General features: G+C 38.3%; 1 protein-coding gene and 1 pseudogene across 5 annotated transcripts in view; both read right to left on the bottom strand.

Annotated features, from left to right (window-relative positions):
* The window catches only part of Pggt1b (protein geranylgeranyltransferase type I subunit beta), a 70,433-nt gene extending 45,273 nt beyond the window's left edge, over positions 1 to 25,160 (bottom strand). The window contains exons 1-3 of one of the 4 annotated variants that reach the window (XM_021238332.2): positions 20,726 to 20,880; positions 20,482 to 20,602; positions 11,437 to 11,555 (exon numbers count right to left, since the gene is read on the bottom strand). In XM_021238332.2, the coding sequence (XP_021093991.1) occupies positions 11,437 to 11,518 (82 nt within the window). In that variant the 5' untranslated portion in view covers positions 11,519 to 11,555; positions 20,482 to 20,602; positions 20,726 to 20,880. Of the gene's footprint in view, positions 1 to 11,436; positions 11,556 to 13,219; positions 20,452 to 20,481; positions 20,603 to 20,725; positions 22,796 to 24,639 lie in introns of those variants that run through there. The other 3 variants (XM_087194698.1, XM_004836179.3, XM_087194699.1) reach the window with 3 other exon arrangements.
* LOC147822908 (RAC-gamma serine/threonine-protein kinase pseudogene) lies at positions 3,121 to 8,168 on the bottom strand (annotated as a pseudogene). Its single transcript, XR_015444728.1, has one exon. The product of XR_015444728.1 is annotated as an RAC-gamma serine/threonine-protein kinase pseudogene (transcript).
* Positions 25,161 to 25,458: the final 298 nt, after the last annotated feature.

Raw genomic sequence — 25,458 nt, 5'->3', positions numbered from 1 at the left:
CACATGATAAGTCTACACTAGGGACCTATATACTTATACAATAAAGAAGCATTGGGACTTGGAAGCAAATTCTGATATTTCCTTCCAACTCTCTCTTTAACATGTGTGAGACCTCAGGCAGGTCTCTTAATCACTGTGCCTCTTTCCTTTTTTTGGGTAAGGTGAAGAGTAAGTCTGATGATTGATGCAGCAGTATTTGAAAATCAGAAAATATTAATATGTTTTCCATTAGCAAAATAACCAGTATTTACATATATAGATCACACAAATTTAATTTTAGTTTTATTGTTTATATTTGTTGTATTTTTAAGGGAGGTCAAGTTGAGGCTTTTCTAATTTAACAAAAAACAGAAACATTTACCATACACATTCAAACAATACAAATATCTAGAAAACTTAAATGCATCTTTTCCTGCCATCTCCTACTTCTGCTCCCATCTTCCACAAAGATTTTCTATGCAGCCTTTCATTTTTCCTCTACATTTACAGTATATTCATTGACTATTAAAACATATCTGTGTGTGTTTTATTTTTTTTTAAGACAAGATCTTGGTATGTTATACAGGCTGGCCTTGAACTCCTGGGTCCAATCCTGGCTCAGGAGGACAAGAGGTGTGCGGCACTACACTTAATTCTCTGTATATGCTTCTAATTCAACATATAATCCTATACAATGGACAGAATTTCCCATCCGTACACATATATAGCTACCTCAATTACTTTAATATTATACAGTATTCTTTGTTAGGTCATAGTTTAACTGTTTTACTTTTGATAAACATTTATTTTGCTTCTAACTTGTTACTGTAACAAAACATTATACAAATATTCAGTAGCAGTTCCTAACTGTTTTGGCACCAGGGACTGGATTCATGGAAGATAATTTCTCCATCATTCTGTGGTGCTGGTTGACAACAAAAATACATATAACATATCCTCATGAACATCCTCCTGAAAAATACCTTACACAAAATCAAGCGTTGTTGCCTTGTTAAATCAGTAGACTCATCAACCTGGATTACATGCTGTGGCAACTCATTAATCCTACCTAACAGCTGTGTCTCAACATCCTCTGCTATTTCAACAATTCAGATGTTATGGTGCTAGCCAAAAGAGGAACATGTGACACCTTTGGAACTGCAGCTTCTCCTACAATTTATGCCAAACCTCCCTACCAGCAGGCAGGATCAACTCTTTGCCAATAGTAAAGGAGTCCTTAGGTTTGGCAATGCAGATAGCCACCAAGAATGATGGTTTCAGTACAGACACGTTTGACGAAATGGTGGCCCTCAGTAATTACCTCTGTTCTTCATGTTCAAGTTTTTTTCTTTTGCAAAACGGCAAAGACTTGTTTTATAATACAGAGTGCCTGGTCTCCATGTGGTGAAGCAGTTTTGAAGGTTTCATCACTTGGTTAGATAGTTACATATTATACAAAGTAGACTTGGAGAAAGAATGTGAATCACTTGTTGCATTGAACTCATAATTTAAGTAGGACTCTTGGTATTTTGTTAAATGCAGTTTTCTTTTTGTTGTTAGTCTTAAGAGTCTTCTGTTGTCTCATCATTGGATCTTTCCCCCTTTTCATAGAAGCTATTCAGTGACTTTTTTACTCTTTTTGGCTAGAATTATAAGCATTCCAAAACTGTGACTGACAAATGCACAGCAACGGAAAAAGGTACAGACAGAAGTAATGAATAAAATAATAGGTAGGCCACATGTGGACTAAAATAAGCATTCAATTCTGACTTATAGCCTGCTACAAGATGCAGCTATACACCTTAAGTACTGTACATTAGCTCAGTTGCCACTATAAAGCCTGCCACCAGATGCAGCTTGTTACTTGCAAATCATTGATAGAGTTTTGATAGGAGTCTGCAAGCAGTTGGTTATCATGCAGTCAACTCTCTCTGCTAATGTTAATCTGTACTTGCAGCTGCTCTCTAACAAGCATTATCACCTGGCTCTACCTCAGATCATCAGGCCTAGATTCTCTTAAGGAGCATACAACTAGATCCCTTGTATGCTTAGTTCACAGTAGGGCTCCCGCTCCTATGAGAATCTAGTACCACTGCTCATCTGAAAGGAGGCAGAGCTCACGTGATAATGCAAGTGATAGGGACTGGCTGGAAATACAGAGGAATCTCTGCTCAATTGCTTGCTGCTCATCTCCTGCTGTGTGGCTGGATTCCTAAATTCCACAGTCCGAGGACCCCTGTTGTAGAAAGTTTCTTGAAGTTAGTAATAAATGACCACAAATTTGGTGATTTAAAACAATAAAAATCTTTCTCTCACAGTCTGGAGCACAGAAATTCAAGATCAAAGTGTTAGCACTGCTTTGTTCTGGAGGCTCTGCAGGAGAATCTTTCATGTCTTCTGCTATGTTCTCATGTGGGCATGTGGGCTGTGGGCATTCCTTGGCGTTCTTTAGCTTGTTGATACACCACTCTAACGCTTATGTCTAACAGAGCCTTTTCTTCTGTGTCCCAAGTCTCTCTCTGTACTTTCTCTTATAAAGACATTAGTCTAACCCTGAGATCCTTACTTTTACATCTGCAAGGACTTTTATGCCAAATAAGGTCAGATGAATTTCTGGGTGGACATATCCTTCTGGGGTCCCTACTCAACCCAAAATTGTATACACAAGAATATATCAGATAGGGTAAAAAACTGTACTGCTAATTTATACTTCAAAAGGTTATAATAATTTGCACTTGCACTAATAGAACATTAAAATGTTTCCTCATATTCTTGCCAGCTTGAAATTTTTTTGCTAAATTGGTGTGTAATGTAAAAAATAATGTAAAATCATTGTTTCACTTGCATTTTCCCAGTTTCTACCAAGTTAATCACTTTATCATGTAGTGGCCATCTGTACTTCTTTTGTTAACTATCCTTTTATAATTTTTTTTATTTTTTAAAGAATGATTTCCTCTCAATTTTTTAAGAATTCCTTACAGTCTTGATATTAATATTTTGTTCATTATACACACAGTGACAATTTTGTCCAAGTCTATCACTAATCTAACTTTATTATCTTTAACCACATATTTTAAGCAGTTGTTTAGTTAAATCTATCAAATTTTTCCTTTATGGTATCCAGGCTTTGTTTAACATTTATATTTTTATTTTTATTTATTTATTTATTTATTTATTTATTTTAGCTGATTGACATAGTGCTTTATTTAAGCTGTCTGTACGAAGGAAAATAATGTGCATCTCTACCATATACGTGTAAAAATACTAAGGATGTACAGTGTACAGAAACAGTTTCTTGTAGTTATTTCACATCCTTGTGGGTCATATACTTAAGGAAAGAAACAGTTTTAGTATGACCAACAATAACAGTAATACAGTTTCTTGGGTTCATAGTTGCGTCTGCTTAAAATCCTTAACCAGTTGACCGAATCTTTTGCAGATCTAATGAAATAACTTGCAAGGTCCAGAAATGTCACAAATTATAAAGCTACAGGGAATTCAATTACCAATTTAGAGGTTTTCTTTTTATTTAAATAAATACTTTACATTTCATGCTTGCCTGTAATGCACTACCAGGAGCAAGATAAGGAAGTTCTACTGTAGACAGTACAAACAGCAGCAGGAAATGTGTACACTGAGGTGTAGTACAGAGACCCTGCAGTTAGTAAGGGAGGCCCTTACTTTTGTATTCTAGAAGAAGCAAGTGGCCCCCAAGAACAGTCAGCTTTAAGAAGCCAGAAATCAGGTGTGGGAAATGGAAAACATTCTGGAATAAAGCTATGTAATTAGTGTAGAAAGCGAAGCTGGGCGCAACCCTTGCCAACAATCCAAGCAGAAGGGGCCAGTTTCCTCCAAGATGGCTGCCTTGTGACAATGGGTCAGACTTCATGACAGTCCAAGCTGGAGTCTGCCAAGCTGGAACTGTATCTGGGTAGGACGATTCCAGGCTTCCGGCTGTTCTACCTGCCAGAATCCGGAGCTACAGCAATGGGCAAGTCAGGGAAGTTTCACAATTTCCCTCTGCACACCTTTGCGTACTGTCTTAAGCCTTCATGCCACATGACTGCGATCTGGGAGGGGAGAGGGAGGATTCTTGAAATCGAAGCCAAGAACACACTTTCAGTGACACCGACCGCCTTGGAGGGATGACTGCCCCCTCCCCCCCCCCCCCCCCCCGTGCGTGGCTGGGGACTGAGGGTCAGCTGTGAGGAGGGGCCGGCCCCAGGCACTGTCAGCGCCCATCATTAATCTCTACAAAGTATCCTTGACCAAGGTCATGGAAATCACCTTAAGATTTTTTGGGAAAAAACCAAAACAACAAAAAGCTGTGTGCTTAGTGTACAGTGTCATGCTTTCCCTCTACAGGAACAAATGCCCTGAACGTCAGCCAGCCTCAGCTTTCTCCTCTTCTCACCCGTTTCCTTCTTAGAAAATGGATGCAAGACAACGAAAGGACATACCTTCTAGTCTTTCTTGTCACTGTGAAACATTCAACAGAATCCCAAGTGAAAAAAAGTTAATCTATAGATGTAAGAATGAACTACCATTTACTGTAACTTCCTACTTAACACTAAGGATGAACGTCACTCACAGAAATATGAAAAATTAGGATGAAATCTATGTCTGAATATGTCTTAGCTGCCTTAGTAAAATGCCCTTTAACCCCCGTCAGTCCCAGTGGCCCACCCACCGCCAGCAGTGGTTTCAGAGCTATAAATCCTCACTTCCAGCATCAAGAGGCTAAGACATCTGCATATGGATATGATTCACCCTACTAGAAAGTCACTTGCTCTCTCATACAAAGCAATCTAATACTATGTCACGATGCAGCCTTCCATTTGGGAGCTGTCAGAGTTGAACTAGAATATATCTCAATGATCATTCCAGGGAGCGCACACCCTCCTGCTCACCACAGGCAGGGCTCCTGCCCCTTGGACTTTATAGGCTGCTTTGGAAAATGTCAGCTCCTAGCACCAAAGGGTTTAATCTGAAGATCATCAGTAATGAAGGAGAAAGATGAGGTTTGCATACATGTCCCCTTTCAGTGAGAAAGGCTGGGATTTGGAAACATGAGTATGTACAGAAAAAGAAAAGCTAGAGGTGTTCTTTCTGTTTTGTTTTGTTTTCCCTGATGGCTTAGTTCAGTGATAAATGTACCTTGATCGGAATAAACACAGCAGGTTTTCATCTTTTACTGACTACTTTGTCATGCTCGCAATGTGTTGATTTTGCCAAGTAAAGTTCATTTCTTAACATCATTCAGGTCTCAATTTTCTTCATTATGTTATTATGTTGCCAGGTCATCCTAATATTTTAATTCTCAAGTGAGCAAACATCAATAGCTATTTGTTTTCCTAACCCCTTGGCACGAGTAGCTGATTTTCTCATTTTCAGCACAAAGGGGTTAAATGATGGGATCTCTTCTCCCAAAGCCAAGTTCTAATCAATCTGTACAATTTTGGAGCCTTATCAAAAAAATTTTTTTTACACAGGACAAAAAGTGCATGATTCTCATCAGCGTGTACATTCCTTGCACATGGGTCAAAAGAAACTGCAGTAAGTCTGTTTCATGTAAGTTGGAGCTGCATTTGCTAACATGACATACAATTCTCACTGCTAAAAAATAAATACTACTGCAATATAAACAAAATCATAAAAGGACATTCAAAGTTTTAACATCTGAGAAGAAGCTAATCACCTAGAACTGAAAAAGTAAAAAATTAAAACTAATAAGGCAAACACCTGTTGGTTTACCTTGGTGTACAATTTTGGTGAAAGCAGGATCATTATACCTGTCTACATTCTTCAGCCATCAGAGGTGATAAACATCAAGAAGGGAAAAAGGTTCCCAAGCACAAGGACAGATGCTCTGGCACAGTGAACCCTAAGACCCTGTAAGTGACTGATCCCGTGCATGTGCACCTGCCGTTTCTTGGTAGAACAGTGTCCACTTGCCCATGATTGCCCGTGACATCGTGACACTGGGCTTCCTCTGTAGTATCCAACAGGACTTAGGAGTACGTATGTGTATCTCAGCAGTTGTTCATTCCTCTCCAACGCTGCCTAACAAATTCCAGCCACATCTTAGCGACACACACTCACTTTCCGCACTGCTCAGATCTGCCTTACTAAACCTGTGCACAAACGTATCACCACCCTCCCACAGTTGCCTGTTCGGATATAGAAACTAAATCTTCTTAGTCTAATTAGTTTTTGATTTATCTTCTAGAAAGTTAAAAACTGTACCTAGAATCAGTGTATCTCATTTAGCCTTCACTGTTAGGGGAAAACAAAAAACTAAAAGATCAAGACGCCAATTTGTGCACAAATGAACAGTGGTGGGCTCATGACTTCCAAAGATTGTAAAATTACTCCTTAAAGTTGCTATAATAGTAAGACAGTAGCAGCAACAGCATGAGACCTTAGACTGAGATACAATTTCATGCAAAAACAAAAACGGGTGTCTGTGTACGTGTGTTTTCATGGGGTGAGAGGTGGCGAGGGGTGGAGACCCTGGGCTGGTCCGGGAGGTTGGAAAGTGCCCTGCTGTCTGTAAGAGCTAGGCCCGGTGGTGCTGTCCTGGAGTCGTTTTCAGTAATAAATCTAAGGTGACAGTGAAGCAGCAGAATGAAAGAGGCTTATTCTCGTCCACTTGCGGAATAGGAAAACTGAGGGAAATGCGGCCGCCTCTCATTGTCCATGCAATCCATGCCATCTTTGTCATATTTCTCAGGTGGTGTTATTGTAATAGTCTGAGCTGTGCATTCTTCGTCAAAATATCTGATGTCGGGCTCAGAAGTTACCTGAGGCTTAAAAGGAGGCACAAGCTTTTTATCATATACATCTTGCCAGTTTACTCCAGAGAAGAAACTGTGTCTCATAATTTCTTTTGCATCATCTGGTCCTCCACCAAGGCGTTTATTTGGATCCTTTATCAAGAGCCCTGAAAGCAATGATTTTGCATTTGAAGAGTGTTCGAGGAAATTTAATATCTTCCATTAGTATTAATTCAAAAAGCTTCTCATGGTCCTGGTTGTAGAACAGTAACCTTCCACACATCATTTCATACATGACAACCCCCAGACCCCACCAGTCTACTGCTCGGCCATAGTCGTTATCTTCTAACACCTCTGGCGCCAGATACTCTGGTGTGCCACAGAATGTCTTTATGGTGGCTGCATCTGTGATCCCTTCTTTGCAAAGTTCAAAATCTATAATGTTTATGTGGCCATCTTTATCCAGCATCAAATTCTCCAACTTGAGATCATGGTACACAATCTTTCCGGAATGTAGATAGTCCAAGGCTGAGACAATTTCTGCACCACAGAAACACGTGCGGTCCTCAGAGAACACCCACTCTCTCGACAAATGGAAAAACAGCTCTCCCCCATTAACATATTCCATCACAAAACACAAACGGTCTTTTGTCTGGAAGGAATATTTCAAGGATGTTAAAAATGGATGTCTAGTGTTCTTTAATACTCTGCTTTCAATTAGAGTGTGTGCCACTTCATCCTTTGCAATAATGACTTCTTTCTTCAGAATCTTCATAGCATAGTATTTCCCATTTGCTTTCTCTCGAACCAAAATAACTTTCCCAAAAGTGCCTTTACCTACTAGTTTCAAATAGTCAAAATCATTCATTGTCTTTCTTTTATGATGGGTTGTAGAAGCATCCATCTCTTCTTCTCCTATATTATCAATTTGTGAAGTTGGACTGCAGTTCATTCTCTCCTCTTCTTGCCTTTGCAGTCTGTCCGCTACAGCTTGGATAACCTCTGTCCATTCTTCTCTTTCCTCTGGAGTATCTACATGAAATGTTCTTTCTATAACAGTGGTCCACTGCAGACATCTGATAATAAATGTGTTTGGCTTTGGTCGTTCTGTTTTCATTAACTGGCATTTTGCCACGGAAAAGCTGTTGAGGGGATAAGGTAAATCCACATCTTGAGGTTTCTCTTTGTATCCTATGAATGAGCCATCTGTCTTCAGAAGGAAGTATCTTGGCCTCCAGTTTTTTATATATTCTCCCCTCTTCTGAACCCAATCTTCTTTCACAATGGTAACATTGCTCATGATGGCTCCCCTCTGAGCCCCCAACTTGGAGAAATGGTACTTTGTGGTATCAGCTTTAGGGTTTGGATTCTCGGCTGCTGCTGCCCTTCCCACTCTCTAGTGATGACTCAGCCTGCAAAGGCGGTGGCGGAGGATGGAGCTGGGGGGCTGGGGGAGGAGAGGGGGCGACTCGGGGGTCCCCCTCCTTCCTCCTCCCCTCCTGTCCTCCCCCCACCCCACAGAGGCTCTGGCCCCCTGGAGCCTGGTGTGGCTGGGCGGGCAGGGGCGAAGGGCTGCCAGAGAGGGAGGGAGGGAGCCAGCCGGGCCGGGCCGCGGAGCCAGAGCGGGAGCAACATTTATATTTTTAAATTCCCTAAGTTTTATGTGACATCATCAAGTGATAAAAAAAATAAAACAATGAGTTACAGGAGATATATTATTCTACTGCCTGAAGATGTTTTATGAATGAGGAGATATTTGATGAGCCAGACAATGCTCTAGATTAAATGTGAAAATATGGGAAAGGAAAATTTGTAAAAGGTTTAGATGACTTAACAGTCCAACGACTACTGGTACACAACATTTTAGGCAGTAAGAATGAAAAGAGATAGAAGACATACTTCTCCCCTCTAGACGTTTACAATTTAAATGGAAGTAAAAATATTTTAAGTAGCAAAGACTGAAGAAAAATTATCAAACCAATGAAGTCCATAGAACTGATAGCACAATAGGAAGGAATTCTGATGGCTCTCACATATATGATGGATTGTAACTCTAACTCCAAAACAATTTTAAACTTTCACCAAAGTATATGCAACAAACAAAAGTACATCTATCAAATTATAGTTTTACAAACTTCTGTAAAAAAAAAAAATTCCTTTGTATAAGCAGTACTCAGCTAAAGTACCTGAACCAGTATTCCAACACCCCCTCCTACTTCCTTCTAGTCATACTCCAACATCACAGACAATTTTAACTTTTTTCTTTTTTGAGACAGGGTTTCACTAGGTAGTTTAGGGTGGCTTTGAACTCACAGTGATCATTCTGAGAACTGGGTTTACAGGTGTGCACCACCACAGCTGGCTTTAACTATTTTTGTATAGTAAATAGAATACATTGCACATTTCTCTCAAAACATGTTTGTGACACTCATCCCAAAAGTGTGACACTTTTGTTCCCATTACTGCATAGTATTCCACTGTGTGAATATGCTAGCTTATTTATTCATTACATCTATGATGGGTTTTTTTGTACAGTTCCTGGTTCTGAGCTCTTATGAAATAAATACAGCTATGCTCATTCCAGTCTCTTTCCTTTGGTAAATACATGTTTTCCTTCTGTTGAGAATATACTATCAGTAGAATGCTGGGACATAGAATGTACACTCAAGAGATACTGTTAAATAGTTTTCCAAAGTAGTGTAAAACTATTTCAGCAATGTACAAGTTCCAGTTTGATATGTTCTTGTCAATATTTATTTTCTATGTTTTTCATTTTTAGCCATTCTGTTCGGTAGTAGGTAGCAAGTAATTAGGGATAATGTGAAACTTCAGGTAATAGATATGGATAGCAACATTCTTAAAGCAGAAGATTAAATAATGAGAAAAAGGCTTTAAAAAGAATATGGATATTAAAGTTTATTAGAATTCATTTCACAAGTAATATGATACGGGGAAGTAAAAACAGTAAAGAACAGACCAAAAACCTGCTCAATCATGGGGCCACAGAACAGTCCTTAAAAGTAGAGAAAAATATAAAAAAGGCAAAGTAGAAAGCAAGGCCAATAAATAATGTTCTGAAAACTGTAACTTATAGTATGTGTTCTCTCACTAAAATGCTATGGTCCATACTTTTCTATAAGACAAAGGTTATTTTATTTCAGAAGAATGAACATTAGCAATATCTTATGAAAATAATATTGAAATATATTTCAGCAAAGTTTTCTGCGTGCTGTGTGAAAAACTGCCTATTTGTACTATGTAAAATATTTCTTTAAAAAACTGCTGTATTTGATTTGATCAGAGCATGTATTTTTAGTAAAAAACAAACAAAAGTAGAACCTGCAATTCTATATGTCTAGTATTTAAAGTTTAAAAAAATCTCAGACTTTCACATAAAACCATTTCTAAAAATTCTGACAAAAAGGGATAACCCTAAGTTACTTCTATTTTGCAAGTGACTGGATTATGACCTGGCCTCAGCCATAGGGTCCTAGAGATGGAGAGTCATATCTTAATGAGTTGCCACAGAACCTTTTCCCAGGATTACCTGAGTACCCTTAGCAAAAGTTCAATACATCCTACTCATCAACATGTTAGGATCTAAAACTACTAATCAAATAACCATATATGCTTCTTCATGTAGCTGGTAAAAAGTGATTAATTATATATTAAATTCTGTTAGAGGTAGTTTGATATGCTTACTCGTTTCTTAATAGGAATTTGTAAAAGTGTATAGATTTTAAACATGACAGAAAAACAAAAATTATAAGCTTTAAGAATAAAGTAGAAAGCCACAAATGACACCTAAGGTCATCTGTTAATATACAAAACTCCCATCTTTCTAAATAAAGTTTTTACTTATTAAGTCTCCAAAGTTCATTGGATGAAGGTTTATAAACAATCACTCCAATTTATTAATAAGTACTGACTCTTACAAGGCAAGTACACAGTAACCAGTGATAGAAATTTCATGATTTCCTAGGAGGATTTTCTTTTCTTTTTTGGTGGTGATGGGGATCAAACCCACGGCCTTATACAAGCTAAGCACATGTTCCACCACTGAGCTACATTCCTAACTCTGAATCTCTAATATGTATATTTAAGTTAGGTATTTTATACTTTTAGAGAGTACTTAACAAAGTTTATAAAACATGTATACACTGAAAATATAATTAATCAAAATTTTTAAGTTTTAAGAAGTATAGAAATGCCTTTAGAATAACAGCTTCAAGAAATCACTAAAATGTTAATTAAATATGACAAGAGATTGAAATAAAACTCTCTGATGGCAAAGAGTTTTTCACTGAAGAGACAAAAAGATAGTTGGGAATGAAAGAGAGTGAATGCTATAGAACTAGTCATACAAAAACACTGAAAACAAATAATCAACAAGTAGCTATCAATGTGGGAGTATGTAACATAGTATGGTACTAACAACTGTGAATCTTTCATCCCCGACAACTCTAAACTGTCCTCTTAAAGAGACTGATTGGACTCAAAAATGCATCTAAACATAATGGGAATGCCACATTACAAAAAAACCACAGTTAATAGCACAAATATGTTAACATAATAAAATATGTTAATAGTACATGAGAAATACTAAGATCTGTTAGTGTAACACATGTTATGCCAGGTAGAACCAATCACACTAAAAATAGAATGCTAAAAACTCACTCACTATCTTCTGTGGGAAGAACTTGTAGGGAGTAAATCCATTCTATTATATCATCTTTGTTCACCACATCTAAGGAGTCCAACATATCTAGCCCGGAGAGTGCAAAAAATGCAATTGTCAACCTAAAAGAAAAAAAATGTAACACTCACCTTAAATGTCAAACCACTGAATTCCTTCACTTTTACAATAATTTAAACAAACCCCCACCTTGTCCAAGCCAACCCCCCACAATTCCTCAAATGTAAAAATATCAGTGAATCCTCTTTTAATTTTTTAGAAAGGAACATTCAGGGGCTAAGAAACCAATCCTATTCAACTGAAGCACTCATGAATCCACTGAAGCTAGAATCACTATGATCTGAAAAACAGAATTACAAATAAGCCAAAAGGCTAGAAAATACAGTCTGCAAATAAATAAATAAATAAAAAATGTATATACACTTCAGCAGTTCACCCTACTAATAAATGTCTGTAAGCTAATGGCCACCACTCTGAGCACCTCTTGTAATTGTAGAGGCCAAAGGTAATGTGAATTAATCTCATGATGCCTCAATAAATTTAGTATTAAAATATTTATACAAATTTTTCCTGATGTACACATTTTTTGGCAGACTCTATATAAAAATATGTATCAGTTTCACTGATTTGATGCTTATGGTTTATACTTACTTCTTAAGGAAAGTTAGAATCAATTTATCTTTATTCAAATTTGTTTACAAATAATGTTATTCCTTGGGAAAAACTTCTAATGAATTTTGGAAAATAAGGAATACATAGAAAAATAAACACAACTGAATTTCAACTCCATTTTCCCTGAGTGGAGCAGCACTCTTTGATCCATTAAAAAATTGTAAGGCAAACTGTAAGGAGGCACCCACCCCCTCCAAGATTTTGTACTAAGTAAAAATTCTAAACCTGTGTCTTTGTACAAAAAATCACCTTAGCAGCTGTGCTTAAAATAGTTTCTTAAAAATAATTGCTTTTATATTGAGATACATTCTATAATGTATAATGTTCATAGTTTAATAAATTTCTTATGAGCAATAGTAATAAATAGTTCAAATTATCTGGTCTACAGTCTTAGAGCAGAGCTACTTGCTCTATGCTATAGTCTTTTTTTTTTTTTTCCTGGTACTGGGGATCGAACTCAGGACCTTGAGCCTGTCAGGCAGGCGCAGCGCCACTGAGCTACATTCCCAACCCCATATGCTATAATCTACAAGAAAGTCCCAAGAGAAAATTAAGTTTTAATGCCCTAAGCCTTAGGGCCAAAGGCATCCATTGTATGTAATAAATGATGCATCCAGGATACAAGTATCTAGATTGATATTATTAATTTTAGGAAAAATGGGAAAAGTCATTTTTTTTAAAAGACATAATTCTCTGATGCTTGGTGGAAAAAGGCTGGCATTCACTAGATAACAGAAGGAAAAATATCACATAGTAATTCAATTCCAACCAAACTTCTACTGCAAAAACCAAAACTAAGGAGATAATTGATATGCTTAAGAATAGTAAATATTTGGGGACACAGTATTGAGAGACTATAACCATGTTTTGGAAACTGAGGTAAGAATCTGCTCATAGATGATCTCAATTTAATTCTAACAACCCACTGAGATCCACCTAATAAGGGAGGTGATTTATATCTGGATTAAATTAAGGACAGAAGAATCTCTCCATGTGACAATGCTACACAGCAATTCGGCAATTCAGAACTTAGACTTTGCAGTCAAATATGCTATGTTCAAATTCTGCTTCGGACAACTTTTAGCACATGACTCACCAGATACTTGACCTTTTCTAAGTCTTAGCTTCCAATAGTGATGTAAAATCATTATTACACATCATATAGTTACTGTGCTTAACTGCTCCCAACATAAATAAAGCCATTATTATTGGTGTTTGACCTGTTTTGGAAGGACGTAACAAGGACTTCAGAATTTAATCACATTGTCTAACACTCATAAGCACTTAAGAATTTAATCACACTGTGTAACCAAGGCCCTTTTTCTAGATCCTTCGTTGGCAGATATGATGGTTAAGCTTGTCAACTTGTTTGGTTTGGGAGTTGTCTAGGCCATTTGTAAAGCACACTTCTGAATGTGTCTGCATGGGTCATAGGAGAGTGAACTTAAGGTTGCTGGCTCCTTCCTCCCTGACACTATTCCCCTGCTCTGCTTCCCAGCCACCATGAACTGACCAGCTTTCCTCTGACAAGCTCTTCTAACTTGGAGCCAGGCAATTATGGCCAGAATCCTCTGAATCTATTAGCCAAATAAACCCACCCTCTTTTAAATTGTGAGTTATCAGGCATATATTCCAGCAATGGGAATATTAATGTAGAAAATTGCTACCAGACAAGTGGGACTGTTGCTGTGACTATGGGTTCAAAAGTCTTTGGAACTGGTTTGTGGAATTTAGAAAGGTTTGAACATGAAAGCTAGAGAAGTCCAAGAATGCTGTGAACAGAGCCTGATGGGTGGTTCTAGTCAGAGCACAGAAGACCAGAATCCTGACAGGAATGCAGATAGTAAAGGCTAGCCTACTGAGGTTTCAGTTGGGAATGAGGACTCTTTTGGTAAGTGAACTAGAGGCCATCTATCTCATATTCTGGCAAACATTTGCCTACATTATGCCCATGTCCTGAGACTTTGTGGAAGGGTGAGTTTAACAGCTACAGACTAACTAATCTAGTGGAGAAAATTATAAGGCAGCCCAATGTTTGTGCTGTGGCATGAGTACTGCTTGCTTTTAGTCAAATGTATAATGAGAACTGGGAGCAAAGAGCAGAGCAGAAGTATTTGAAAAACTTAAATTTTGGCTGGAAAAGAACCATATGTAAAGCTGGGGCCAAAGGAGGTATGGTTGCTGAAGACATTAGCACCATTAAATGGAAACCAAGTATTACCATTAAAAAAAAAAAAAGTAAGGACTCTGGACAAGAAAGGTGCTTTGAGGGCACTGCAAGAACCAGCAAAACCACACCCATAGCAAGCTCAGAGCTGTATAAGTGTAAATCTTTCATTTGAGAAGACAGTCCCTAGGCCTTTTGCTGGAAAAGGACCACTAAGGAAATTGGCTCCCGAGATTCATTTCACTGTGCTTAGCCATCCAGGCCCTCAGAAGCTGCTGAACTCATGGGCCAAGGGGAATCTGGCTATTGCACACACTGCCAGCAGACTCTGGAATTGTCTGCAAGATGCTGGTTGTTCAGGAATGCAGAATGCAAGAATTTGTGGGGTCATGGAGGCTTCTACCCAGATTTCAAGGAAGGCCTGGGAAGCCAGGCAATATGCCTGAGAGGTGGATGTGTGAAGCTGTGGGAATTAAGCTGAAGATGCAGCAGAGACCCTAGGATGTTGAAGCTCCAAGGAATGTGAGATATCTGGTGAGGACCTCAGGGAGCAACTGCAGCCAGTCCAAGAGAAGCTGTGTGGGTGGCAACCATGAGGATATATCTTACCGCCATGTGTCCTGGATATGAGACATACAGCTATAAGACTTAATGTTTGGTCCTATTCTTTTCTACCCCTCATTCCCTCCTTTTGGAATATTTATCCTCTACCACTCCATATTGGGATTAAGTAACTTGCTTTTTGAATCTTACAGAGGTTAAATGCTAAGAGTTTGCCTTGAATCTCAGAAGATACTTTGACCTGAACTTTTAAGCAATGCTGCAACTCTTGAGAATTTTGAGAAGGAACTATGCATTTTTTATTGTATGCAGGACAGTTGTATCATGTTAGAATTGTATCAAGTTTGTAGAATTACAAACTTGCTATTATCTTTATTTGGAAATTAAGTATGGTTTAGGAGGGCCAGGAATTTAGCTCAGTGGTTCTGCTTCCTGTCTCGAAAGTCAAGGTCCTGAGTTTGATCCTCGCTACCAAAAAAAAAAAAAGTATGGCTTAGGAGATGTGCTTGGATGTCAAGTTGATAAGGGGTAGAATGAGATGATTAAGCTTGTCAAGTTGATTGACTTGGAAGGGTCCTTGAGGATTAGTAAAGCATCCTTAGGGTGTGTCTGGGTGGGTCATGGAGGTGTCCTATATCTAGTCCTTGGTCCTTTCCTCTGACATTGTTCTCCTGCCCTGCTTCCTACTGAGCATCTTTCCTTTGCCAGGTCTTTCTGCCATGATGTTCCCACCTTGGAGCCAGGCAATCAGGGACCGAGTCCTTCGAAACCATGGCCAAAAAAACCTGTCCTCTTTTTAACTGTGTGAGATAACTGCCCCAGCAACAAAAAAGCTGATGAATACAGCAATCATTTTCCCTAAGGGAATGGTCTTTAAAATCCTGAAAAAAAAAAACAAAAAAAACCTCTGTGTAACACTCACCAAATCTGAAAGTCAATTATAATCCATGAGATAAGGTCTACTTTGTGGAATGTATTAAAAAATGTACTGAATTAATAACAAATAAAAGACATTCAACACCACATTTAACTTCCCTAAAGAGCTTTAACAGGGTTTTTAGTTTTGGTATAACCCACAAAATAAATGATTAATTTATGGTCAGATAAAATTAAGCCTCTAACAAGCCATAAAAAATACAAAGGAATTTTAGGTTTTTGGTGGCTGAAATATTGGGTTAATAGTGCTCTAATGACTGCTTGTTACTTGAGGTATAAACTTCTGAGTAACCTACCTCATATATATAGAGGGGTGATCTTTTCAACAGATGTACCTATAATTAGGCTGATTAAGTTATTTTTACTTTAATACTTCTTTTGGAGAAGATGTGCCTGGTCTATGCCTTTCTTTTACCTAGAAATGAATTTCTTGAGTCTGTAGTCTGAAAGCTGTAGCAAGTAAGCCATATATTCCTACTCTCCTTCTTCTACTGGACAGAAAAGTAACATTTTCTACCTTAAAGTTATTTACTCAAAAGGATGGATAAACTATAAACATTTCCAAAAACTTAATTTTCCGGCTTTAAGGAATGTACCAAACTAAACCAAACAACAACAACAAAAAACAATCTAGGCAATGGAAAAAGAATTTAGTGACATGGATATGATATGACTAAGTAGTGTATTGTCAGAGCAGAGCAGCAAGTGCTAATTTGGGAATATACTGGAACATCTATTCATGGAAGTTGACTAGATTCCCAAATTTTGGATCACTTGCTTTGCTCTTTTTTGGTACAACCCCTTCCTTTACTGATACCTGAAAGTGTCTTTAACAATGGATTGCACGCCTACCTAGATCTTAGTTGAAACTATGGCTCATTCATACTGCAGAGTTCTAAAGTATAATAAACAAGCAATTAAATTAAGAAATAGAAATACAGCTCTCTCATATTTGGAATCCAGATGCTCAAATACAGCAACATGAGGAAGAGGAGGAGGAGGAAAAGTGGGTCCCCAGGACTCAGCAAGGATCACTATAGAGAGCCTTTAGATGAAACAGTGGAATTGTGAAGTTAAAATATTATTGAATAGATGTCTCAACAAATACTTTAAAATGATTGAATAAAATAATGCATGAATCTTAGAATTTTAAGCAATATTCATTCACACTTTGAAATAGCTGACTCATCTGGTAAATATTTTCAAGCATAGTCACACATTTTAAAATTATTTAACATGCAAAGTAGCTTTCCTACTATCATAATTACTCAAGAAGAAATGTACTGAACATCTAGCACAGAATGAAATTTCATCACAAACATGAGTACAACTTTCTAACCTGAAGCAGGTTACACAATAAATGCAATTACAGAAACTGTCTACCTTTCTAAACCCATTCTAAACTTTGTCCTCTTGTTCACTAGACAAGATAGTAGTTTCAATTCTGGAATCTCTAGACTCCTCCTTCTTCATCCTTTCTCTTCTATCCCTACTTTTATAGCTCCAAATGTTCATTCCTATATTGCTGCAATAGCTTCCTAACTGGCCTCCTTGGTTTTAGTCCTGTTTCACACAGTACAATAATCACTCTTGGGCCAGGGATTTAGCTCAGTGGTTCCGCCGCCTGCCTCGCAAGTGCAAGGTCCCAAGTTTGATCCCCGGTACCAAAAAAAAAAAAATCACTCTTAAAACCACGGAAATGCCCACTAAACCATGAAAATCCACTGTCTGATGACTCTATCAGTTATATATCAAATTCAGATTTCTTCACAAAGCACACAAGGCCTTTAATGATCTGACCCACATTTATCTCTTTTGACTCAATTCTACCTGTTTTGCATTCTGAATCAATATTAAAGAACTGCTCTTCACTCATCTGCCTTTATTCGTATAGCCCAGTGCTGGTTAACCTATGGAATACATGTTAGTGTGTAATTCATTTAAGACAAAAGATGTTAATGTAGAGTTGTTTTTTTTCTAAACTAAAACCTCAGTATTCAGGTTTAATTGCAGTGTTGGCACTTTGCGATAAATACAAATGAGTTCTGGGTTGCAGTTCCGTACTTGGTCTCTAAAAGGTTTGCCATCACTAGTATAGATCATTTGCAAACAAAACTCAAAACAAAAACTACTAGAACTACTAAAACTACTCTTTAATAAAATTTAGTTCTGGGGCTTCTTCTTTCAAAAAAAGAGTTCTTTGAGCCCTTTTCAAGCTGAGCTCGGTGAGCCAGGTGCTTTCACAAGGTCCTGTGTACATCACTGTCATTATGTAGGCACACTCTGAGTGTGGTCCTGGCCTAGCAGCACCAGCACCTTCCAGGAACCTGTCAGAACTGCAGCATCTCAGACCCACCTGGTCTTGCTTATCAGAATCTTTATGCCCATCCCTCTATATATTGAGGACTGAACTAAGACTTTTCTTACCTTCTTTCTTCTTTTTTTTTTTTTTCCTATATTTTTTATTTTGAGATAGTGTCTCAGTAAGTCACTAAGTTGTATGGGCTGGGCTCAAACTTGTGAGCCTCCGGCCTCAACCTTTTAAAGTGCTGGGATTGCAGGCATGTCCCATGACACCCAGCTCAGAATCTGCATTTTAACAAGATACCACACAACTAATATATACATTAAGAGTTAGGAAGCTCTGTTGGCATATTTATTTCTGTCAAGCAGTCTTGAACTCTGGAATACTGGTTATGGTGCAGACTCGCAGGCCCATGCAAAATCCAAAACAGCAAATCTGGGGAGGAGTCCGGGAATGTACATTTCTATAAGTGCTTCATGTCACATTAAAAATCTCCCACAATCGGCCTGTGTAGTGGAGGTAAGGATAGACACAACCATTGCACAATGGTGGGCAGGAGAAGTGTTACAACATAGGACACACCAGGAAAAATCAAAGGACAAGAGAACAGAAAGTCTAGGTAAATTGCAAATGCTTTATAAAATAAAAACTTTTTGCCTAACCCTTCCAGAACAGCTAGATCAATGAAAATAATGTATTAGAAAATGGTCACTATAGTGTTCAATTAAAAAAAGCCTACTCTAGGGCTGAGGATTTAGCTCAGTGGTTTTGCCACCTGCTAAGCAAGCGCAAGGACCCAAGTTTGGTCCCCGGTACCAAAAAAAAAAAAAAGCCTACTCTAATTTCCATTAACCCAATATGAATGGCAATAACCATAGTCACAAAAAAAAACTCTCTTAAATTACACACTCATTAAAAAGAAAACTGGCAAAGCTCACAGGCTAAGGTTTAATAGCCACTTGAATTAACTAGCAACTATTACTTTTCAGAAGTACTATAAAGGAAAAATCTCAGAAGGAACAGCAAAAAAAATTTATTTTCATAAAGCCATTGTCAATGGCAAAGTAAAAATCATTTATTCCTATTTGTTAGACTAAAAACAAAAAACACCAGAGAAATGGAATAACTGTGCCAAGACAATGAATTTTTAAAAAATAGTCTAAATATCCAGTCTAATATTAGCCTTAAGAGCCAGCTGTTTCATATCTACAAGCAAAAAAGAAATGAACAGAGAATACCTGAATCACCTACCACTGTATTCCTGTACCTCCATGCCTGGTAAGCATTCAAAAAATACTTATGGAAGTGAACTGCAATGCTGAGTAAGAACTGTGACTTAGTTGATGCACTATTTTGTCTTCGAACTTGAACATCAGCAGAAATTTTGTGATCAGTCTCCTTTGTTTCACAAGCATCTTAACCTCAGTTATGAATGACATACATTAAAAAGGGGGGGGGGTAATGCTAAACCAAGAAAGTAAAGACTGTGAAACAGAAAAGGGAAAAACTGACAAAAAAAAAGAAAGAAAGAAAATCTAAAAAAATCTGATACACTGTTATCTTTTAAAGGTGGTCACTAAATCATAGGACAACTAAAATGATTTTTTAAAATGCATGCAAATGACAAGCATGAGACATAAAAAGAACGTAGCAGTATCTCTGCCTATCCAACAAAGTGTATCTGTTTTCTGATATGCAATATTTGGCGTTGATCCTATGATCACACTAAAGTTATATTACTGTGGTAGGTACTGGAATACTGCTGACAGCAAGCAGTTTCAGTAGAGTTCGATGCTAATATGCAAGCAAAACTGCTTGACTCGTTCAGCTGTATTCCAGTACCTACCACAGAAACTGTAATCTTGATCGCGTGTGCAGGTGTAATCTGTAAGTCTTCAAACTAACCCAGTCGGGCAGTGCTCAAAATATACCAAGTTAGACTTCAGAAACATCAAGGGAGACATCAGAGCGAAACAATCAGAGCTACCCATCTGGTCTCACAACTCTGGAGCCTCACTTTAAAACACAGCAATGCGGAGCAAGTAACATCTTTTAGTTTGTTCATTCCCAGATTTTTACTGTGAATAACAGTTTTTGGCTACAGCCAGATCACACTCCTGAGCTGACTCCAACTTCACTGAAGTACTGCAAATATAATACAAGCGGCTTCACGAAACACTTCATCTCTTTTGTCTACTATTAGAGTTACAATTCCTGGAAAATAAATGTCTACTCAGACAGGCTCTTGGCTGCTCCTACAAATGAAAAGCCATACTGGCTTTCAATTACGAGTTAATAACTACGAAAGGAGGAGAAGCACGGGAGCGACTATTTAAAATACGACAATAAACGCTCGTTTTCTTTTTGCACTAATAAGGAAGCAACTCACAGGCTCTAGGACAGTAAGAAGCTCAGAGCAGGCAGGAAAATGGTAGGGAAGTGGATTAAGGCGGAAAGGCGCAGCTTCCCAAACCTTGCGGCCGAGGTCTGTGGCCCAGCGCAGCTGCAGCCTGCCGGAGACAAGAGGGAGAATCGGGATCAAGGGGCGCGGCGCAGTCCGGGTGTCCAGTCAGCCCTCCAGCCCCGCTCCGCCTCTCACAAGCGGCCGGGCCTGCTGACTGTGACCGAGTTACCTGCTGGTCTCGAGCGAGGAATAACGCTCCGGCAGGACCTGAAGGCAGCGCTGGAAAAACCGCACGTGTCGGTCCCGCAGGAAGTCTAGTCGCTCTCCCTCACAGCTCCCCAGCAGCCGCTCGTCCTCCGCAGCCGCCATGCTGCTCCAGAAGCGACTTCCGCTGCTGGCCGGAAGCGAGTGGCGTGGGGCGTGAGCATAGGCCAAGAGCAATTCCAAGGGCCCACGTCGGGGCGTGGCGCCGCAAACCCAGGTGACTATCGAGACGGAACTGTCCACTGACAATTTACTTACGGTACTTCATCTTATTTCTGCGAAGGTAGTGCACGACCCCAACTTTTTCTACCTTAACCCCCAAAGGTTTGGAAACACTTCACAGGTCTTATGAAGTCCAGCTTACAAATCCCTAGGTCGGAATTTTCTCCTCGGATTATTTGGGAGGAAGCACAAGAACAAAAGCTTGAAGTTCAGTTTAAGAAAATACTGGCCCTAGAGAATGTAAGGATGGTAGATACGAAAATGGATCAGTATAAATTTGCTAACAGACTTATTTTTGGAGGGCAACAGTTGTAAGTTGAATGCACTGGAAAACTAAACCTACCAATTAAAACAGACGATAAGCAAATGTTTATTAAATTATCAACACCTCAAAAGTTCTGAAATTTTCCTAATTCTACCAGGAATCATTTAAAAGTATGTATACCGACAGTCCTCAACTTAAAATGGTTCAATCTGATTTTCAGTTGTAATCATAATCTTTCCTGGGTTAGCAGACAGTAGGATACTCCTCTAGGCTGGACTAGGGCTCCCCAGTCAGCCAGGAACAACTTTTACTATGGTCTAGGCCATTAAATTCATAGTGTTGCATTGGCTAGCTGTATTACATGCATCTTTGGCATACGGTATTTTCACTTTAGTTCTTAATGAAATGTAAACATATCATAGGTTGAGAGACAACTGTAATACCGTTATACAAACCTTACAGACATACAAGCTTATTTGTAACTACTTGCAACATTTTTTACAAATCTTACCGATTTTACTGAGTCCATGTGTCATGAGTAATCAGTGTCACATCAACTCACAGCAGCAAAATAAACAACATACTTTCCGATTAACCATACAGTAAAAACTGAAATACTATGATTCTAGTTTTTTTCAAAAATGAAGATTTATCTTGGTCATATACTATTCCCTTTAAAGGTTTGTGAGGCATTTTTGAAGAAGAGGAGCCCATGTATCAGGCTTAAACTAGGTTTTTGTTTTTGTTTTTTTGGTACCAGGGATTGAACTTAGAACTTGCAAGCAGGTGCAGCGCCACTGAGCTAAATCCCTGGTCCTAAACTAGGTTCTTTAAAATCAACTGAGTTAATAGAAATTTGAGTATACTTTTGTTAGCTTTCTTAGAAAATGAATTTCTTAAAAAAATGTGCTGCATGGATGGCTGGTATTATACTTATTAAACAATCCAAAGCACCTTGAACGATTTTTGGTACTAGCAATTACTTATTCCTGGGAATTCCTGCATTTAATAAATACTGCATTAACAAAAAGCCTGTATGGTCTAAGAACTGATCTCAGTGCTTTCCTACAAATACCAGTGGTGCCTTGGTTCACAAATTCAATGCTCCCCACACTTCTAGTTGCAAACTGAACTAGATGAGAACCAAATCAAGTTTTCCCATATAGTCAACACTGAACCTAACCACTGAATTTGATTTGGTTCTTATCCAACTTGGTTTGCTACCAGAATTGTGGAAAGAATGAAGTTTATGAACTAAGGTACCACTACTGAGCTCACAGTCCTTGCTCTTCAGGCATGTCCACTCTGGAGTTTTCCCCATTCCCTTAAAAGATCTCTAACTCTCTCACACACACAAGAAGAGACCCAGAATAGCAAAAGCAATTCTAGGTCACAGAGACATGGCAGGGGGTATCACAATCCCCAGCCTGCAACTATACTACAAAGCTACTGTGATAAAAACAGCATGGTACTGACAAAGAAACAGACCTGAGGACCAGTGGAACAGATTAGAAGATGCAGAAACAACGCCAGACACACTCAGCCATCTCATCTTCGATAAAGGAGCCAAACACCCTCACTGGAGGAAAGATAGCCTCTTTAATAAATGGTGCTGGAAAAATTGGGCTTCAACTTGCCAAAGATTCAAACTAGACCTATATCTCTCACCATGCACTAAACTAAAATCAAAATGGATCAAAGCTCTAAATATTAAAATAGAAACTCTGAACCAGTTGGAACAGAGGTTAGGTAGAACCCTTGAAGACACTGATGTAGGAAAAGATTTTATGAACAAAACCTCAGTTGCCTGTGAACTAGCACAAACAATCAACAAGTGGGATCTCTTCTTACTAAAAGGCTTCTGCACAGCAAGAGCAACCACCAACATTATGAAGAGACAACCCACTATGTGGGAAAAAATCTTCACCTGCTCTTCCTCAGACAAAGGTCTACTATCTCGAATCTATAAAGAACTTAAAAAATCAGACCTCCCAAAATTAAAGACCCAATCCGAAAATGGGCATCTGAAATGAACAGACATTTCTCACACAAAGAAGTAGAAATAGCAAATAAATACATGAAAAAATGTTCAACATCACTGGTCATTCGAGAGATGCAAATGAAAACAACACTGAGATTCCACTTCACTCCAGAAAGAATGGCTGCTATCATGAAATCAACCAATTAACAAATGCTGGCGGGGCTGTGGGGAAAGAGGAACCCTGCTCCACTGCTGGTGGGAGTGTAGACTGGTGCAACCACTGAGGAAATCAGTATGGAGATACCTCAAAGAACTAGGACTGGAAGTCCCATTTGACCCCACTATTCCACTGCTGGGGATCTTCCCCAAAGAATTAAAAGAATCATACCACAGTGATATATGTGCGCCCATGTTCATAGAGGCACAGTTTGTAATAGCTAAAACTTGGAAACAGCCCAAATGCCCATCAACTGGAGACTGGATAAAGAAAATGTGGTTTTTTTATAAAATGGAGTACTACTCAGCCATAAAAAATGTGAATTTAGAGACATTTATAGCTAAGTGGATGCACATTGAGGTGATACTCTTAAGTGAAATAAATAGGACACACATGTATAATTACCAAATAGTTTCTCTGGTCTGAGAAACTGAAAGTGTAAATAAGGACTAAATGTGTAATAGGTAATGTGAAATAGGAAGAAAAGGGGCAAAGAGGAAGGAAGTGGGAGAGCTAGGGGAAAGGATAGAAGAGAATGGGATTAATATGGGAAAATGAAAAAATAGGAACAAAATCTTTATAAATAGGGAGGACTGGAGGGGTTGAAGGGAGGGCTGGGCAAGGGTGAAAAATAAAAACCAAGAGAGACTATGTAAAGGTGCAAATTTCCAATGTTGAATGTCATTATATTGTATACCTAAAATGTACCAATGATTAGAATGAATAATCGATAATGTAAAACAGGAAGAAAAGGTCCAAAGGGGTAGGGGTAGTGGGAGGGGCAGGGGAAAGGAAAGAAGGGAAAGGAAAAATGATGAGAAATGGAAAAAATGGAAATAACGTCTTTGTAAATAGGGAAAGGTGGAGGGGGTGAAGGGAGGACTAGGAATGGGGAAAAAATAAGAACCAAGATGCATTATGTAAAGGTACAATTCCCAATGAGAAATGTAATTGTGTTGTATACCTACAATGTACCAATAAAAGACTTTAAAAAAAAAAATCTCTAACTCTCTCTCACACACACCCTCAAATGCCTGAAGATATTCAAAATTGAGTCATATTACACTCATGAGTTAAAATCAACTATGCATACCCTGTACACATTTGACAATTCTCATCAACATATTACTTAAGTTAGGGAAGCCAAGCATTTCATCTGATTTTCAGCTCAAGGCTCAGCAATTTGATCCATACCTGGAGGGAAAACTTGTTATTGTGCACTCATTGAGAGATAAGTAATTCCTAGGTAGGGCCAGGGATTTAGCTCAGTGGTGCCTCAGCCTGCCCCACAAGTGCAAGGTCCCGAGTTCGATCCACCATGGTACCTAATAATAATAATAATATTATTATTATTATTATTATTCCTAGGTAAGTAAAAGGCTATTTTTTTTAAAAATGAGTGATTTTGACCATATAAATTGTTTGATATATGCATGCCAGAATCTAATGCCCACATAAAATGCCACCCCATTAGCAGCTAAGAAATGTAAATAGTTGAAGTCTTCAAAGTATAAAAATAACAAAACAGGGCCAGAGATTTAGCTCAGTGGTTCTGGCGGCTGCCTCGCAAGTGCAAGATCCCGAGTTTGATCCCCGGTACCAAAAAAAAAACCCCAAAAAACCCCCCAAAATCCACGATAAAACATCTATATACTGTAATTAACCATTAAGTGATAATGTTTGAATTATGTAGAAACACTAGAAAATGTGTAATATAATGTAATATTAAATAAGAATAGAGTAATGTACTCTGTACCATTTTAAAATATGTAGTTATATTGTGGAAAATGTTATATTGGAATTACAAATGCTTTACCATGTTTTTCTAAATTTCTTATTCATGTACTGTTTAAACCAGTATAAGAAATATTTATTTGATATTTCTTCTATGAATCCACTAAAAACATTTTCAATTGTTTATCTTATGTTTTACATAAGGGACCCCCACAATAAATCCCTCATTTGTTTCAGATTCAGTTAGAAATTGATTTTTTAAAGAGGAAACTCCATACT

This window comes from Heterocephalus glaber, unplaced genomic scaffold, assembly GCF_053883595.1.
Source record: "Heterocephalus glaber isolate CG9 unplaced genomic scaffold, H.glaber_assembly_v1.0 deba00001606, whole genome shotgun sequence".
Classification (NCBI taxonomy): Eukaryota; Metazoa; Chordata; class Mammalia; order Rodentia; family Bathyergidae; genus Heterocephalus; species Heterocephalus glaber.
Note: the sequence above shows the minus strand (reverse complement) of the source record. Positions and strands in the feature narration are given on the sequence as shown.